This window comes from Heloderma suspectum, chromosome 1, assembly GCF_057233095.1.
Source record: "Heloderma suspectum isolate Gila_16-S chromosome 1, 16-S_ref, whole genome shotgun sequence".
In the NCBI taxonomy this organism is placed as follows: Eukaryota; Metazoa; Chordata; class Lepidosauria; order Squamata; family Helodermatidae; genus Heloderma; species Heloderma suspectum.
This window is the reverse complement of record NC_139458.1, coordinates 362948463-362968470: the sequence shown is the minus strand read 5'-3', so window position 1 is coordinate 362968470 and position 20008 is coordinate 362948463. Positions and strand designations below refer to the sequence as shown.

Below are 20008 nucleotides of genomic sequence, written 5' to 3'. Positions count from 1 at the left end.
GCTAGTGCTGGGGCACAGCTGGACTACCCAGCGTTTAGTGCATCAGGCACTGATTATAGACATATAAGTGGCACAGTCCTGGCTCCCAGAGTTCATGGAAGAGACTGGCATGGGAGGCCAGAGAAGTCAAGGATGAGTGAAGACAGTCAGTGGGGCATCACGAAGAATTTAGGAGGGGCAAGAAAGGGGAGAGAGTAGTTCAGGGAAGGCTTTCTTAAAGAACTGGGGTGTGCCAAGGGACTTGGTTAACCACTATATTTGGGTAGGGAGAAATATGCATTTTGCTTATTTTTAGCCCCTACGAATTTGGTACTGAATAATGTTAATGACCTCAAAATTGTGGGGAATAACAATGTTAGATAAGATCTTCTAATCTAGAGTTGCCTCTGAAGGCTAAACTACATGCTATGTTAAATATGTAGCATGCAGCTGATCCTCACCATTTTATTTACCTTAGTGTAAGTGCATGGGGACTACATCTGGATCAGTACCACACCATGTGGATAGGGAGGTTTAAACCTTCCCTCCCAGCCCCATTTTCTCTCAAAATTTGCTCCCTTCCCCTGCAGGGTCTAAAGAAAGAAAAAAAAACCTATAATGGTGTCTGGGGCTGGGGGGGGGGTGATTTGGAGGGGGTGAAGAGGCTGGGTGGGAAGATTTAAACCTCCCCTACCCATGTGGTTTGGACCCAGTCCAGATCCGGCCCCCACGCACTTACACTAAAGTAAACAAAATGATGAGGGTCAGCTGCATGCTGAGTTTGGCCTAATTTGGAGAGTCCTGCTTAGCCAAAACATTTGAGGAATTTCAGGGGAAAGCAAACAAGTCTTTTTAAGCGTTGCAAAATGTCAGAGGGCTCCACATGTCCCTCCTCTAGTCTTGGATTTACACCGCTGTACTACTAGTAGCCTCAGTAGAAGGCCTTGTTTTACAGCAGCCATGGTTTGTCTCATGAGTGGTTATGAGCAAGGCAAGGCATGATCTGCATGATCTCTGCAGCAGAAGCCTTTCTAAATGAGCTGGGCATATGCAGAACTTGAGAATGTTTTTGGAAGCAACTGTTGAATTCTATAGTGCAGGGGAGGGGAAACCCTTTCATCCAAAAGGCCAAATTCAGTTTGGGAGGAGCTTTTGGGGGCTGCATTCCAGTGGTGGCTGAGGCCAAAGGAAAAGGTGCTACGGCCCAAACCACCCAAAATTCAAGTATATTTTAGCATAAATTTCTTAATGTCAGAACTAACCTTTAGGAGAGGCATTTCAACCTTTTAGAATGGGAAAGAAAACCACACAAAAGCCAGGAAAGCACCAAATAATCCGTGGTTGGTGGAAAGGGGCAGGGTCTAGGGAAGGGGGTGGGGCCATCTGGGAAACCCCAGGTGGGCTGGATTGGGATCCTGGGCCTGTGGATCCTCACTCCTACTCTAGGGCTTGTCTAGATCATCCTAGCAAACTATGCAAGTAATTTGCTCAGTGTATTTTATTATTTATTTATTTATTTATTTCTATAAGGCCCAATAGCTGAAGCTCTCTGGGCGGTTCACAAAAATTAAACCCAAAGAACACACAATAAAATAATATAAAATATATAAAACATTAAAACCACAGTATAACAATACAACCAGAATAAAACCTAGCAGCAGTGCAGGGATTTAAAATACAGATTTAAAACAGCAAAGATAAAAGTCTAGAAAGTTAAAATGCTAAAATGCCTGAGAAAATAAAAAGGTCTTCACCTGGCACCAGAAAGAATACAGTGTAGGTGCCAGGCGAACCTCACTAGGGAGCTCATTCCACAGCTGGGGTGCCACAGCAGAGAAAGCCCTCCTCCCAGTAGCCACCCGCCTCACTTCCTTTGGCAGGGGCTTACGGAGAAGGGCCACTGAGGATGATCAGGTTCAAGCAGGCACATATGGGAGGAGGCGATCCTTCAGATAACCTGCCCCAAGCCGTTAGTTTGAATGTTAATACCAGCACTTTGAATCGAGCTCGGAAATGGACTGGCAGCCAGCGCAGCTGAAAAAGTACTGGCGTAATATGAGCTCGCTGACCAGTCCCTGTTAACAATCTTGCTGCCCTATTTTGGACCAGCTGAAGTTTCCAGACCGTTTTCAAAGGCAGCCCCACATATAACGCATTGCAGTAATCCAGACGAGACGTTATCAGAGCATGGATAACTGTAGCTAGGCTATCTCTGTCCAGATAAGGGCGTAGTTGGTATACCAGCCTAAGCTGATAAAAAGTGCTCTGTGCCACTGAGTTCACCTATGCCTCAAGTGACAGTTCTGGGTCCAAGAGCACCCCCAAATTATGAACGTGATCCTTTAGGGGGATGCAACCCGCTCCAGAACAGGTTGAATATCACCTAGCCGGGCCGACGAACCACCCGCTAACAGTACCTCCATCTTGTCTGGACTGGGTTTCAGTTTATTGGCCCTCATCCAGTCCATTACCATGCCCAGACATTGATTCAGAACAGCCACTGCCTCACCTGGGTTTGATGAGAAAGAGAGGTAGAGCTGGGTGTCATCCGCATATTTATGGCACCTCAGCCCACTCCTCCAGGTAACCTCCCCCAGCGGTTTCATGTAGATGTTAAACAGCTTGGGAGATAAAATAGAGCCCTGTGGAACCCCATCGCATAATTGCCATGGCACAGAGCAATAATCCCCCAGCACCACCTTCTGGAGTCGCCCATCCAAGTAGGAGCGGAACCACTGCAGTGCAGTGCCTCCAACTCCCAACCCAGACAACCTATCCAGAAGGATAATGGTCGCAAGGTCGATGGTATCAAAAGCCTCTGAGAGGTCCAGGAGAATCAACAGGGTCGCACTCCCCCTGTTCCTCTCCCGGCAGAGGTCATCCCACAGGGCGACTAAGGCAGTTTCTGTTCCACAACCAGGCCTGAAGCCCAATTGAAATGGATCTAGATAATCCGTTTCACTCAAGAATGCCTGGAGCTGTCCTGCAACCACACGCTCAAGCACCTTGCCCAGGAAGGGGATGTTGGCCACTGGCCTATAATTGTTAACATCCTCCGGGTCCAGGTTAGGCTTTATATAGAATTAATACTAGCACTACTTTGGTCCATGATATTTGGATGAGTTGTCAAATGTTCCTTGTTTTGTGTGTATGTTTTTTCTTTAATTGCTAATGTTAGGCTGAATGGAAGTTATGAAGCTCTGAAAGGTGGCAGTACAATTGAAGCCATGGAAGATTTCACCGGAGGAGTTGGAGAGATGTATGAAGTCAAAAAGGCTCCAGAAAACTTCTATGAAATCCTGGAAAAAGCTCTTAAAAGAGGTTCAATGGTGGGCTGTTCTATTGATGTAAGTCAATGGATAAAGCTGAATTTGAGTTTTGTTTTTGTTTGCAGAAATGCAGACCTCTATTTTGTTGCACTGCAGGGGTGTAGTGAGCCATGTCAAAGCACTGAGACTCTTTGAATAGCAGAGACACTGACACCACTTTCCAGTTTCCACCTCCCTCAGAATTCACTATTCCCTCGGGGCTTAGCTGCAATCCTCACAGTAGCTGGGAGTAAACAAATGTTCCCAGCAACGATATATTGTTCCCTTTTGTAATGCGAAGTATTTTGGGACAGCTTGCTCCTCAATGGACAATTAAGACCCATTCACTTTGCAAAGGACCTGCCCTTGGTGGAGATTAAAAGTGCTAGATCTGGTTTGTTGATATGGGTCAACACCGCTGCCTGCATTTTTGGACTCTCCTTGGACAATCATGTGAGAGTTTATTTGGGTCCCCCTAAAGTTACACATAACATCATCAGGCAATGGTGACGTAGCTGAGTCTTGGCTCGTACTGCTCAGGTTCCTACTGACATAGCATTAAAGGTGCTGAAGTTCTGGGCTGATCTGGGGAAAGGATGACTTCATTTGGTTTGCAAGCCATATAGTGCCCACTCAAGGAGTTAGGAACATAGGAAGCTGCCTTATACCGACTCAGACCATGGGTCCATCTAGCCCAGTATTGGTGACACTGATGGGCAGTGGCTCTCCAGGGTTTCAGGCAGGAATATTTCCAACCCTACCTGGAGAGGCTAGAAACTGAACCTTCTGCATGCAAAGCACGTGCTCTACCACTGAACCACAGCCCCTCTCCTAAAGTTAAAGGCCCACCTGTAGAGCTAAGGAAATAAATATCTAACCCCATTCATTTCTCACGGACATTTCTTCTAAGGCCATCTATAGGGCTCAGCTAACAACTTTATTTCTAAAGCTCTAGATTGCTACAGTAGTTAAACAATACAGTGAATTTGTTCTAAGTGGCTGATGCTTTATGAATTCCGATCTGGAGTCTTTACAATAACATGTTGGAAAGTTCAATGTCTGCTCACATTAATAGCATCTAAACTTGAAAGAGTAGCAATAATCAAAGATTTGCAACCTTATCCTGTCCATGTCTGCTCAGAAGTGAGTCCTGCTGATATCAGTGAATCTCAAGTAAACATTCATAAGGTTGCAGCCAAAATCACTGGAGCCCTTCATAGCTAATCGCTTTATGCTAGGCTACTTCAACTTTCTAACTTCACCTTCTCAATAACATACAAGATTGAAGCCATTCATAGTTGTTTTTTTAACTGATTGATTGATTTATATGCCACCCAATAGCCAAAGCTGTCTATTCCACAGTGTATTACATTTGTATCCTGCTCTTCCAGAGGAAGCTCATTTGTCCAACTACAGATGGACAAATGAAATCACTTATGTTTGATTTCTCTCATTTTCTCATTTTTCCAAAGATAAGTTTGTTCTGTCCCGTTTGCTCATCAGTTTGCAATTTTTAAATTTGAAAATGTGTACATATTTTATGTGCATTTCTAAAAAGTGTATGTATTTTGTATGCATTTTTCAAATTGTATGCATTTTTGATAAAGTGTTCCTGTGCACATTTCTCTGTAACAAATGCATTTTTGTGCACACTTTTCTGTCTTATATGCATTTTTGTATGCATTTTTTTATATCTGCACTTTTCTGAAGATTTCAATCAAGGTTTAACTGCATTCTGGTTCGCAAATTGGTAAGTTTGCATAAAAATGTAAACTGAACAGATTCTTCCCCCATCCCTACTCAGAACACCCCTTTAGCCTTGCAGTAGGATAGGCTGAGAGCTAGCAACTTGCCCAAAGTAGATTTGTGGCTGAACAGGGATTTCGATTTCCCACTGTCAACCCTAACACAAAGGGCTGCATCCAATTAGCCCCTCCTCCCGATGGAATGGCTTCTCTCAGCAGAATGTCATGCAGCCCCCTATGCCCCCTCAAAGGATTGGCAGCAGATTGGGAGGGCACAGGGGACTGCAGAGGGGAAGAGAGAAAGGCAGAGACCCATTGCATGAGTGGGAGTCTCCCCACGTGACATTGGATTTCACCCTTCAGTTTCTACACTTCACTGGAAACCTCTCCTGGAGGTCCACTAAAGCCTCCAGATCTTCTGGAAAAGATCTGAGGCGTTATGTGTAATGGCATTTGGTGACAAGGCTGTTACTTACATTTTAAGTGTTAACTTACTACCCATTATATTGTAAGATTTTGCATTTCACATTCCTTACCTTGTTTCGTACCTTGCTGCCACCCATTCCTGCCTATGCTACATGTGAATAAATATATCTTGTTTCAATAAGGCAAGGATTTTAAAAATATGGTTCCATGTTTTAGACCAGCAGTGTGGCTGAATCAGAAGCTCGAACCCCATATGGGCTTATAAAGGGTCATGCTTATTCCATAACTGGCATTGATGAGGTAAGTGGCTTTTTTGTTACGATTTTTCCAGTTGGGAAGAGGGTTGGTAGGAAATAAGGGAGAATCTGCTTTTAATTAAATTGAAGGAATGGGTGGTTTTAGAAACCAAGCTTATCAATCCCATTCCCAGGGATACGTGTGATACAGTCAGAGAAGTAATACAGCATTGTTGAGATACATCAACATGTTTTATTAAGTGTATGCAATTTCTGTACAATGGGGAGCCCATATTGTCTCCAAAAAAAGACTAAGGGCACAATCCTATGCACATTTAGCCAGAGAAAAATCCTATAACTCCCAGCATTCCCCAGCCAGCCTTGCTGGCTGGGGAATGCTGGGAATTGTTGCACTTTTTTCTGTCTAAACATGCATAGGATTGTGCCTTAAGGGTGCAATCCTATGCAAGTTTAGACAGACGGCTGGGAGTTGTAGGACTTTTCTCTCTCGAAACATGCATAGGATTGCACCCTAAACAGTGGATGATCCATCATGTTCAGGTATGAACTACTAGGAATATGTTGATCTGCTTTACTTCCTCATGAGAATTTTCTAGAGATTACCTGAATTACTCAGCATTATAAAGAAGAATTGCTGTTTAGTTTAAGATGTCTTGATGACCACAAATGACTAGAATTTCAAGTTGCTTCCAGATGAGGCTTTTATAGTGCCCTCACCCTGCCTCATTCACAGAATTTACGGGGGGGGGGGTGTTCCAGATGACATCTTCATCCACATGTAACCCTCCAAACTTTTCCCGCTGTTTCTTCTGTCTTTTTTTCTTATCGCAGAAAAGCAGGAGGAAAAGACAGAATAGCTTCACAATGCCTTCTAACTGATAGCACTAGGAGCCCTTTGTCTGGAAGCTGAAATTCTCAAATGATATGCTTTATACAGTAATCCTATTGAATCAAGTGGAACTTCTGTACAGCAAGCAGTTTGAGGAGTGTGAGTCTTCTTGCACTAGCCATCCATTCTATCTTTCTCTTTCTTGTTTCGGTACTTATTAGGTCAACTACCAAGGCCGGGAAGTGAAGCTCATTCGAGTTAGGAATCCATGGGGCCAAGTGGAATGGAATGGTGCTTGGAGTGACAAGTTAGTATTTTGTGTTCCGAGAACATTTAATACACACAAATTCTGCCAAAAGAAGTCCCAAGTTACTGAAACACACACACACACTATATTTAGTAGGTGCCAAATATTGGTGATAGGATGAAATATCCATGAAGGGGTGACCAAATTTGGAAAACTGCTAAAATGTAAATATAAACTGCTAACATCTAAATGTACTGGTTATTATTTGAAAATAACTAAAAATAAATGTCAAAAACAAAAGGACTCGCTTATGAATTTTTAGAATGCATGCCAAAGAAAAAAGATATGAAGCATGGGTTGGATCCAGATGTGGTCATACTTAAAGTAGACCTACTGAAATCAATGGGATTTAAATTAGTCATGCCTAACTTCAGCCCCAATGATTTCAATGGATCTACTCTAAGTATGACTACATCGGGATCCAAACTTACATTTTCCTCATTATGATACTAACGATGATTTCTTTTCAGAATAACACTGTGATTAAAATATATGTCTTTAAGAGTATGGAGTGGTGGGAGAAAAACACTGTACTTCTGAGCACATGTAACTGCAAGTAGTTGCTACTGAAATCAGTGGGATTTACTTCTGAGTAATCATTGCTAAAATCAGATCGTTGGTAGGAACATACCTTCTAAACAATGGGTTGGATCCAAATTTAGTCATGCTTAGAGCAGACCTATGGAAATCAATGGGACAAGTTAGTCATGACTAATTTAAATCCCACTGATGTCAGTGGGACTACTCTGAGCATGACTAATTCGGCCTCCAACCCAATGACAATAAAGTGTGAACCTTACTTTCAATAAATAACACTCATGTGCATGCATGCATGCATGCACACACATACACACACTGTTTTGCAATGAGACAAAATTTGAAAAGTTAATACATTCATGAAGATTTGCATTACAGACAGCACCATAGTCCCAAGCATTCTTACTCAGAAGCAAGTCCTGTGAAGTTACATGAGTGCTTAAGATTGCACCCTCAGGGCCAAACTAGATGGAGAAGCCATGTGCAGTTTATCCATGTGTCCTGTAAGTCCAAATCTTCCCCCAGTCTGCCCCACCATGCCCCCAAACCACCACCTTTTCTTCTCTCCCAATATAGGAGCTCCAACATCAGGAAGGTGAATAATGTGGAAGTTCCTGTGCGGGCTGGGAGGGGGTTAACTTAGCTCAAATCTCCTCCTCTGAGTTTGGAGCGCTCTCTCTCTGGCCTTGGAGCAGGACATCTGGTATATCCTATAGCCCCTGGGCCCTAGAGGGACCATCGGATTGCACCGTTTGCCTGATTTGCATAGAAAAGAGGAATATATCTGGTGGGATAGAAATTTTATTGCAAACAAACAAACGAACAAACAAATAAATATTGCCTCTTTCTCTTCAAGCTCCCCTGAATGGCGTTCCATCAACCCATCTGAGAAAAAGCGTTTGTATCAGGCAGCACTAGATGACGGAGAGTTCTGGTAAAGGAATACGGTGATTTAAATGATAAATGCATTAAAGCAAGAGCAAATCAAGATGTCTTTTTTATTGGATAATTATTGTTTTTGCTGAAACAGAAGACAGGCATAATTAGATTTAAGTCCTTAATTGTATTCTTTCTATCAGAACATTGTTACCATGTTTAGTATACTATTTCTATAAAAAGGGGGGGGGGTTGTGGGGGGAGGGGGGAAATAATTTTCTCAAATGTACAGTTAGCCTCTCAGCCAGAAACTCTTAGTCTACTAACACTTCTGAAGCAAACAGTAGATAGTTTCAGAGCATTTTCACAAGTGACACTAGAGATGTATTGGACTATTTCCCATAATCCCCCAGCCAGCATAGTGCCCAGTTGGGAAAGGCTGTGCTACAGGTTCTTTTTATTCTGGAATGCTTCAATTGAGCATGTTGTTGATGTACACAGAAAACAGAAGAGGGCCTTTTAAACCAGAATATACATTCTAAACAATGTCATTTTTTCATTTGAGTTACAAATGTGGGAAATGCAAAAACTTGATTTAAGTGTTACTTAGAGGAAATAACCTTAAAGTTAAGAGACCTAGGTCCAAATCTCACAACCTTCCTTGGCTATACTAGATACCATGGGAATATTACTATATACAAATCTGTTTCCTATCTGAAAAATGAAAATAATAAGAATAAGAATATACTTTCACAAGGTAGTTTTGAAGAAATATTGTTGCTACACCTGGGCCTTAAGGATAGAGTGATTACTATATCTAAGTAACAAAAAACATGTTTTAAGAAACACTGAGTAACTGTTAGGCCTGTGCACCGATTTGGATTTGGAAGTCCAAAGCATGGTGGCCATTTCATGTACTATCCGCCGTTTTGGTGCCCAGGCCTAAGCCTGTGGGCTGCCCCTGCTGGTGATGAATGGAACTTGCCTACAGTGCCCCTGGTGGTCATGGGAGACATTGTATGGGACTAAGCCGTTTGCATATCCTACATGGCTAGAAATAGCAACTCAATGCATTTCAGTGGGATTCTTGAACTCTGCCTGTCATACTTTGAATACCCCACATCCACCCCGCCTCTTTCAAAAAGGGGAGGGGTAGATGAGTGGCTGGCTCGTACAGGGAGTATTGTATTGGGCTCAATCCTCTTACCCTGCTCTCTCCCTATACACATGCTTCCCTTCCCCCCACCTTATTTGCATGTTCTATATGTTTCATTATACAGCCACTAGATGGTGCTGTGGTCTAGCCCCTCTTATTGTGGGGTTTCCTCTTTTCACAAGGAAACTCAGTGCGCTGTAATTTGATAGCTCATTATCTCTGATCTTTTAAAAAACAGAATAAAGGTAATTTAGCGCAGGAGATGCCACGGTGGTTGAAAACGTCATGTAAAGGACCCGCAGACCTCCATGAGTAACCTATTTCAATAGCAGGATAAAAGCCCATGTGGAGAAGCCCTTTGGTATAAAAAGGACAAAGAGTCTTGTTGCATCTTAAAGACTAACACAATATTTATTGTGGCTGGCAGTCCACATAATCAGACACATGAATGAAGTGTTGTCTGAGTTCGTGTTATGGTTATTAGTTTGTAGGGACCAGATCATGGCCCTGGTGTAAAAAGCCTAATATTTTACCCTGAAATGCTAGTACAGATGTGGATACAGACCCGTAACTAGGAAGGACTTCAGGGATTAATATTTGTGTAGGCTACAATAATCTATAGCATTGGTTCCCTTTCCATCTGACATAGGATGAAGTTCGAGGATTTCCAGTCCCATTTTGACAAAGTGGAGATCTGCAACCTCACACCTGATGCCCTGGGGGAGAATGCTACTCATAAATGGGAGGTGACTGTCCACCAAGGCAGCTGGGTCAGGGGCGCCACTGCTGGAGGCTGCAGAAACTTCATAGGTGTGCATGTATGGTTTATCATGTTTTGGTACTCTTGGGGAAGAAGCCAGAAGAGAATACCAGGACTTGCTCCTTCCTCATCTTCCTTCTTAGTTGTTTGATCACCAAGACTAACTTATTAAACAGCTTAAACAGTCAATAGCCCAGCTGATACTTATACCCAGTTGTTAGGGCCAGATCCGCTGGTGGTTCCAATGACAATGGGGCAGTGAATCTGCTCTGGGTTTCAGCACTTTGGCTAGCTCCTTTAGAGTTCTGACTGAAACCCAAAGCACAATTACCGGCCCAATGACATTGGAGCCACCAGCCTCCTCTGGTTAGGGTCAAGATAGGAATAGCTCAGACAGTACATTTCTTGCCTATGGGTTGGATCCAGATTTGCACTGGATCAATACTATAGTGGTGATGGAAGTGGACTCCCTGCCCCATCCTTCCCACAGCAGCCCCCCTCCAGCCCCTTGAACATTCTATGCAGAGAGGCAGGAGACCCTGATGAATGGGGATGAGCTGTGGTGTGTGTGGGGGGGGGGGTAGGAGGGATCCCCAAAAATCGGGTGGAGGGACTTTCTGTGACAAGAGACCTGCCTCACATGGAAGGTTGTGGATCCAACCCATTTTAAGCACCCCTAGGCTTTTTCTGGTGCAAATATAAACAAACATCTCACAAATATGGCCGGCAGCAATTTCTGCAAGCACAGTTGCTAGAAAAATAAATTGCCACAGATGTTGCTGCCAGCCATATCTGGATTGCTTAAGCCTTAGACCAGACATCGTCCAAGTGAAGGTGAGCCTAGGAAGGCCCCATCTGCTCACAGGATTCTATAAACTTGTCCTTATGTCCTCTATGCAAATCTGAATTGTAATGGTGGTTTTGATGCCACTGTTTCTTTTTAGCATTGAAAACCTCACTGCATTATTATTACTAAGAGAGCATACTGCTGGTCAAAACTAAGCTGAGTCAACTATAGACATTTATTTCATCGGAATTCCACCACTGATTAATTGATCTTAAATTCATGGCTTTTGGTTGAACTCAGAGGGGAGAGGTTAGTAAAATCCTGTCCAGAAGCTAGTCCACAGTGCCCAGCAAGGAGTTGGTGCATGAAAGTTCCATTGCTTCCCTCAGGCTTCCAGCCATGGAGTAAACTAGTCCACATGAAAGGCAGGATGGCTGGGCCACTCTTACAATCCAAGTGAAGTTCCAGTGGTAGTGATAATAACTGGTCTGTGGTGGCCAGGGAAGAGATTGTATCATGAGGCCTTTTCAGAGGAGGGAACCAAGAATGATTAACAGCCTTTCATAGTCAGCATCGCCTTGCCTGGTTCAGGCACTTTGTTATGCATTGTAAACCTTCCAATACCTTATTTATTTATGTAAAAGAAACAGGCTTATAGTTTTGAATATATTTTTATGAACCTTTGTGATTTTCATGGAAAAACACACACATGCTTGATGGTGATCCATAGTAAACAAACAAACTAGGAACATTATTTTCTCCGTTGACTCAATTAACTTTTCAGTTAACAAAACAAAACAACCCCACCTTTCCCCCCACCTTTTTTTGCTGTCTTATTTCCAGAAACATTTTGGACAAATCCACAGATCAAGCTGCAACTGTCTGAAAAAGATGATGGTCAAAATGAATGCACTTTCATAGCAGCTCTGATGCAAAAAGACCGCCGTAAACTCAAGAAACTGGGTGCTGAAATGCTAACAATTGGATATGCTATCTATGAGGTATTTCCCTCTACAACAGGGGTGTGGACCCTCTTTCAGCCCGAGGGCCAAATTCCATTTTGGAGAAGCTCTCAGGAGCCATACTTCAGTGGTAGGTGGGAAAAGCAAAAAGGGGTAAGGTCAAAATAGCCCAAATACCAGCCTATTTTAGCTTAGAGCTCTTCCTGTCAGTAACTAAGCCTTAAAAGAGGCATTCCAACTTTTTAGAATGGGAAAAATTGTGCAGTAGCCAGGAGACCACCAAACGTTTGGTGGTTGGGAGAAAGGAGGTGGGGCCAGGGAAAGGTGTCATGACCATTTGGGGAAAGCTGGATGGCCAGATTTGGCCCATGGGCCTGAGGTTCAACACCCCTGCTGTACAAGTTAGCTCTGAGAGGGCTGTACAAGAAACCTGACAAGGCACAGCTGCGGTGCAGTGATAGGGCCAATCTACATTGTGCTTGCCATCACAATTAATTCAGTGTCCTGTTGGGTTAAATGCTCTCGCATTAAAATGTGATTATCCACACTCAGCCATTTCCCCCGTTGCGGTGCTTCATCGAATGCGCAAGCTCGGTTCACACTTGAGCGCTGTGCCATTTTCCTGCTCTTAAAGACAGAGGCTCTCATTGGAGGATCAGAAACTCTTCCTGTTTCTGCTGATTCCATGCCCACTACACTCACAGCTCTCGACAGCCCTATGTCGTCTTCCGGCTACTGATCGCATAGCTTCCTCAGCACTCAATGTTTCCTCAGCAACAAGCAAAGGGCTGGATGCGCGTGCACTTCTCTGATCTCGGAAACTAAGCGGGGTCGGCCTAACTACGTTTTACCTCCTCCTATCCCCCGCTTCAGTTTTTTTTTAAAATTAAGGTGTTATCTTAATTTTTGCTTGTCCATGATTTTTTTTCTTCTAATTCAGGCATGATCTTCGAAGATTCAAAAATTCGAAGATTCGAAGCTTCAAATCTTCAAATTTTCGAATCTTCGAAGATTTGAAGATTTGAAGCTTCAAATCTTCAAAGATTCGAAGATCATGCCTGAATTAGAAAAAATTTGCGGAGAAGCCACGATTCTTCGAAGATAACACCTTAATTTAAAAAAAAAATCCAAAGCAGGGGATAGGAGGGGGTAAAACTTAGTATCATTTGAAGGGATAGAACAACCCCCTGCTCAGTGCGGGAAGGCTGATTCCCATGCGGTCGTTCATCCAACTACTGACCAGGGCCTACCCTGCTTAGCTTCCAAGATCAGACAAGCATGCGCACATCCAGCCCTTTGCTTGTTGCTGAGGCAACACTGAGTGCTGAGGAAGCTATGCGAGCAGTAGCCGGAAGATGACATGGGGCCGTTGACAGCTGTGATTGGACAGGAGGGAAATACAAACACCACCATATATGGACAAGCAGAGGAGGGACTACGATCAGATATGGTAGTGAAGGTGGAAAATCAGAGCACATTAAGGGGAAATACCAGGATATCAGGGTATTGAAAGCGGGAGGAAGGAAACGGGAAATTCCGGTTCCAATTCGAAGCAGGTACTGCGTAGTGTGAAAGACGGGCGGTGAAACCTCATTGGAAGCGAAAAAACCCATAAGTGTAGCTCGGCCCATAGTCCCTGAGGTCCCTCCTTCACCTTCTGATGTGGCTTGGAGTGTTTCATAGTTACAGGTGTTAGCTGTGTCCCTGGACTTGCTGAACTGGGCTTCTACTTAGACAAGCAGTTCCTTAGGAACTGGGATGGGGGTTAGCTTTCCTAACAGCTCTGGCTGTGACTGCTTTTTGCAGACTGACAGAAAAGAAGAAGACCTAAATGACATAAAGTGCACATTAATTCATGGTTTGAACATCAAATTCATATGCCTTTCACTCCAACTCAGTGGGAAACTGGTCTAAAGTTCATTTCATTTACTGCTTTATTCATAAAAACTCATACATGTCTTCAAGTAAATAAAAGGAATACCTGCAACAGTTCCAGTAAAAAACATAAGTAGCACCAATTTTGAATGTTCGCATGTAGCAGTCTCCTACATAACTTTGACTCTGTATGTGGTATTCATTATGCTACACTTGAAGTCAATGTATGGGAATAGATGAATCAGGGCCAGCAGTCCCCAACCTTTTTGGGTTGGTGGGCACATTTGGAATTTTGAGGAAGTGTTGTGGATGCTCTCACAAAATGTTTGCCATAGGGGCTTGACCATGTATAAAATAGCTGCCGTGGTGAGCATGGCCAGTCACAAAACAACTCATTTCCCACAAAGTTAACTGGTGAGACTAAAAGAAAAGTAACTTCCCTAAGTACCTAAGTACAGGGCAGAGGTGAGGTCTGAGCTTCAAAATACAAAACCATTCATTTGAACTAAAATAAACATAGTGCTGGAGGGCAACCTGCCAGCCTCTCAGGGTTTGTTTGTTTTTTAATGTTAAAATTCTTAAATAGAAATCAGGAGGGGTAAGAAGCCTGGCGGGTGCCAAGACAGTTGTCCACAGGCACCGCGTTGGAGACTCCAGTGCCCAAAATGGCTGGGCAGTAGGCCAGTACCCCAGTTGTTTGAATGCCAAGGAATATGAATCTATGTTTCAAACCATGGAAGAAAAGAGATCATCTGAAATATCTGCCAAGCTAACAAATGAATCTGAAAATCCCATTTCAGAGCCCCAGTAAAGATGAACACTTGACAAAGGATTTTTTCCGCTACCACTCATCCAAGGCCAGGAGCAAAACCTATATAAACTTAAGGGAAGTCTCTGACCGATTCTCGCTACCACCTGGAGATTACATAGTTGTCCCTACCACGTTTGAGCCACATCAGGAGGCTGATTTCTGCCTGAGAATTTTTTCTGAGAAGAAAGCTGTCACTACGTAAGTACTGTAACTCATCCAACCAAGGGACATTTTCAAAGTATAAATATGCATTTGCAACTCGTTCCCGCTGAAAGTCTGTGGTAGAGGTACACATGCGGAGACCCACAGAGGAATTCAGCTCCCCCAAGAGATGCTGTGAGGCCTATCAGTTCCCAGATCCTTTTTCCTTTCCCTTTCAAACTTAGAGTGAAGAAGAGGCGGAGTGAGCATTTGAAAAAAGGTTTTCTCCTCTCACTAGTGTACTCCAGTCTGTTTCTCCCTCCGCTGCCAGGAGGCTGGTCCGGGACATTTTGCCCCCAGGTTGTTTTGACACCGCAAGCACCTCTCTTCCTCCCTGGCACTAGAAATACAACATAAGAAATCAAATAACTAACGATTTTCTGCCGTTTCATGACGCCAAGAATCAGCTGTCTGAGGTGGTTGCCTCATGGTCGGGCCATGAGGCAAGAGTGGCCTTGCTCCACTCTTTCCAACTGCATTTCTTTTAGGAAAGGTGTGCATTAAGGGAGACTAAGACTTGCTCTGGCTACCTGGAGTAATATGGGGTTGCCACTGTCATGGGGTTGTTCCCACACTGCTCCCATTTACATCTGCAACTTCTGTCCATGTGGCTAGGGGTTGCCCTGAGGGTGGGGCCTGCGCTGATTAACATGATAACCTTGCAGTCCTCCCTAATGTAACCATGGGGAGGGGTGGGGCTGAAAGTTGCAGATTGGGAGCAGCATGGGAGCATCCACTGGGTGACAGCAGCCATGCTGCTCCAGGTAATCTATGCAGTAGGCCCTGAATTGAAGTATACCAGGGAAAGAGGAAAAACTGCTTCTGTGTTCTGGTCTCTCCCAATCCCAGCACCCGTTTAGGTAGCATGAGTCAGGCAGAAGGGAAGCAAAAGAGCTTTGCCCTCAATTTCCTATTGAAAAAAAGTCCCATTGTTAAACATGGCAGCTGACCAGGGGGTTGTGGATGGTCTAGAGAAGCCCTCTTCTGCAACCATGACCACTCAAATGTGTAGTATATATTAGGGAGGTTAAGGAAATTGCTTTACTCACTTTTCATCATTCATGCAAGGGGGATGCAACAATTAGACTCTATAAATGATGGACACAGACAGTTGCCAACACGTTTTCAGTGCCAAAAGTGCGTGACCGAGTATTTATTTTATTTTTTTCTGTTAACTTCACTATCTCCCTCAATCTTTCACCAATCCTCCCAAAATTTTCAGGTTATGTAAAATAAACGTTTCTGTCTGGCATGTGTGATTTTGGGGGAGATTGGTGAAACCCTTTCGATTTTATTAAGGTTAGAATAACCCACTTCATTTAACGTTGCGGAATCCTTTTTTGACTGATCACCTTATTTATTGGAGGCACAACATCAGGCAGGTCTATAGCAATGACAAGAGCCTTCTTTCAATCCAGCCTTTCCCAACCTGTTGCCCTCTAGGCGTGTTGGACTGCGGCTCTCATAATACCTACCTAGAATGGCCAGCTAAGTTAGTTCTGCCAAATTACCATTGAAATCAGTGGGACTTAGGTACGTAATTGCTGAGTTCAATTTGACTTAGGCCTATTTCTTACATTACAGTCATACGGTGATCAGTGCTGGCTCCAGGTTTTTGAGGGCTCTTGAGCAAGACAACCTCAATGGCCCGCTCTCCTTCAGTGAGTCCACCTTCTCACTGCCATTGTCACCAGCTGCGATTGCTCCTCATCTTCTTTCTCCATATTGCACCATTTGCTTGCTAGAGGGGCAGGCAGTGAGAAAATAGGCAGTGGCATCTACTGCTCCCCTTCTCATCACTACCATTGTCAGGGCCAGAGCGAGAGGCAGGCGAACAATCAGGTTGCAACGGTGAGGAGAAGGAGCAAGTCCACAGGGCTCTTGTCAGTGGCTCCTCTGCTGAGTTGTCACATGCACATGCCTAACCATGCCAACCCTTGATGCCAATCCTGATGGTGATTGTTGCTCTCCCGTGGTTGCATCCCTTGCTAATCCAGTAATGTAAGGATGTACAAACCTCAGGAGATTTGTACAGTCATGAAGGAAGAACCTTGCTAATGTCACCACTAGGGATGCTGGAGAAATTCGAGATGGACTAAAATGAGCTCACATTTCTAAGAATCCAACCTGTGGAATCTGCTGCAGAGCAACCCCCTCAGGCCACGCGAGTCCGTGGACTTTCGGATTATTTTTTTACTTTCCCAAAATGTACACATATTGTGTGTTTGTTTGTTTGTTTGTTTCTATACCGCCCAATAGCTGAAGCTCTAGGAAAATATGTAGGTTTCTGCTGAGGAAACGTTGAATGGAATGGGGGACAATATGCTAAATGTTACGTACTGAGGTAAATTATGTAAATGCTTACGTAATTATTTGTGTTTTTTTCTGCGTGATGAAAGAAAAAGCATCTGCATCCGTCTGTGGGCAGACGATGGAAAAGGCACCTGACAATCCATGAAACACAGACGGAGCGGATTTTACACAGTCCGTACATCCCTAGTCACCGCCCTATTCTGGCAACTCGATTTTTTTTCTATGTGATCCCAGGTCTGCCACCTGGTTTCTACATTCTTAGATTACTTGAATAGTATTAATTGAACTAAAGGGACTTGCAATCACACTTCTAGCATGATATACGAACTGGGACACTTATCTTTTCTAAATGGAAAGTGAGATATATATTTTTTACTGTTTCTTTCTCATAGGGACATGGATGGAAATGTCGACATTGATCTGCCAGAGGTATGTCACTGAAGTTAAATTAATGATTGGACAAATCAACAAAATCAGATACATTGGGTTGGATCCATATTTAGACTTACATTCATTGAAATTAATGGGACTTAAGTGAGTCATGACTTAAGTCTTATTGATTTCAATGGGTCTACTCTGACTAAGTCAGGATCCAACCCATTATTTTTGTACTAAGGTTAATCAATAGTATTTCATTTCATCTGAGATTATGACAATAACAATTGAATCCATCAAACGGAATGTTAACAATATGTGTCTTTTCTAAGGTGCAACCAAATTGGAGTGCATCAGGGGGAAATATTAAAATATTGTTTTTTTTCTTTCTCATTAATAATCTCTGGATTGTTTTAGCTGCCTGAACCAACATCACCCCAGCAAGAAACAGAAGAAGAAAAGCAGTTCCGGGCATTGTTCAAACAGATTGCAGGACAGGTAACAACATACAAATAAACTAGAAACAAAATCCTATCCTAGCAGAACTCTGGATGACCACTGGGGCTATAGCTCAGTGGCAGAGAGTAACCCAGTTTGCACTATCACCATTTCTTAAACAAGCCATGGTGGCTTGTTTAAGCAGCGGCACATGCTGGGCACCATTTGCCTAATTACCCACCCAGGTGCAGCTTATTATGTTGTCTGAACCTGGGCAGCATGGCTCGTTTGAGGGGGAACAACCTTCAAATAACCCAACAACGGGTCATTGGTTATTTGAGTTGTGTCTGTCCAACTGTGCGCTGTTGGAAGGGGTACCTCGGCATACTCCTGGATCCATTGTTTCTGCTTAATAAACAGGTGTCAGTGGTAGTTAGAAGTGTTTTCTGTCAGTTACATCTGATACAATGGCTGCACCCCCTCCTAGTCAGTAAGGGTCTTGTAAAAGTTATCCACTCTACATGGGGCTGTCTTTGGAGGCTGTTCAGGAGCCACAGTTATTGCAGAATGCCACAGATACCTGTTGCCAGACATAGGCAGATGGGAATGTATACAGCCAGTATTGCACCAGGTACACTCCATGCAAGTGAGCTCTCAGGCCCAATTCAGAGTGCTGGAACTGAGCTTGAAAAACCTTCTAGGCTTGGGATCAGCATATGAGTCCACCCACCTGCTAAGATCATCAGGGGCTTTGCTCTAGGTTCACTCTGTTCAGGAGATGAGGTTGGCTGTGGTACAGAACTGAATCAGTTCTGTGGAACAGTCTCCTTCAGAAGCCTTACCTATGCTCCTCTTTCCTTTAGCTTAAGAAATTGTATAAGGCATGTTTTACTATCTCTGAATCCAGACACCCTCTTCCCTCATCCCAACATGGGATTAGCACTGTTAACGTTGACAGTGGCAGTCATCTGATCATCAGACAGACCCTTGTGTCCTGAGCTTGTATACAACCCATTGCTGGATATGAAAATCTGGAGGTTAAAGCCTGAGTGTGTGGACAATATTTCATAAGTCTGGGTGAAAATGCAAAGGCAGGTATCCTATTAATTAACAAATCATTTATTTGCAATATATTATTCAAGCCCTAGATGTCATGAGACCTCTATTTCTGTAATAAGGCACACAGCTGTTCATGGCAAATAAAATAGGTGATGTTTCGAAGAAACTTATTCAAAACATTTCCCTCACAGAACCTGCACATTCTATTACTGACACCTTTATGATGAGCAGTTAGAATGTTTGTAAGTATTCCATGGCAGCTAGAACTGGCTACTATTAGGCAGAGTGAGGTGGCTGTTTCAGCCAGCTGATTTGGGGTGTCATAGAAGGAGAGCAAATCGTTACTTATTTAATGTGTTGTTGTTGTTGCTGCTGCTGCTGTTGTTGTTGTATTTTTACTGCCAGGGTCGGAGAGAGGTGCTTGCAGGATTTTCTGTCTCTGGTATCAAAATAGCTTGGCCAGCTTTGGGTATCATGTACTTGAGCAGTGCATGCACTGAAGTAGAACATCATTTGCTGTTCAGCATCAGCCAGCAAAATGACTTGGTCCAACCCCAATGACAATACAACAGCTTAGTCGAAATGCCTAGAACTGTAACAATGAATAATAAAACTTTTGCAATTAAGAACTGATTATATATATGCATACACAAGAATGATATAGCCAAAGACATGGTTAGTTCAAATCAATGTCTAAAACTCAAGTCCTGTTCCAACAAGCTGGCACCGCGGTTGGCAGGATTAGGCGTTTGCTGGTGCCCAAACCCATTAAGGGGGCCACACATTTTTATTTATTTATTTATTAAATTCATTAATTGCCCATCTAGCTGGTCACCCAGCCACTCTGGGCAATGTACAGAGTGTATATTAAAACAGTTTACAACAATAAAATTCTACAGTAAAAACATCATATTTCTAAAATACCCTAACCCACCCCAAATGCCTGCCTGAACAACCACATTTTTAATGCACGGCAGAAGCTCATTAAAGAGATGGCACCGCCATAT

At 43.4% G+C, this 20008-nt stretch overlaps 1 protein-coding gene across 1 annotated transcript in view; it reads left to right on the top strand.

Annotated features, from left to right (window-relative positions):
- The window catches only part of CAPN9 (calpain 9), a 52796-nt gene that overhangs the window by 13109 nt on the left and 19679 nt on the right, over positions 1-20008 (top strand). The window contains exons 5-13 of the mRNA XM_084828108.1: positions 3158-3326; positions 5675-5758; positions 6766-6851; positions 8245-8322; positions 10070-10230; positions 11811-11968; positions 14605-14813; positions 17522-17558; positions 17922-18002. Of these exons, the coding sequence (XP_084684234.1) occupies positions 3158-3326; positions 5675-5758; positions 6766-6851; positions 8245-8322; positions 10070-10230; positions 11811-11968; positions 14605-14813; positions 17522-17558; positions 17922-18002 (1063 nt within the window). The remainder of the gene's footprint in view (positions 1-3157; positions 3327-5674; positions 5759-6765; positions 6852-8244; positions 8323-10069; positions 10231-11810; positions 11969-14604; positions 14814-17521; positions 17559-17921; positions 18003-20008) is intronic.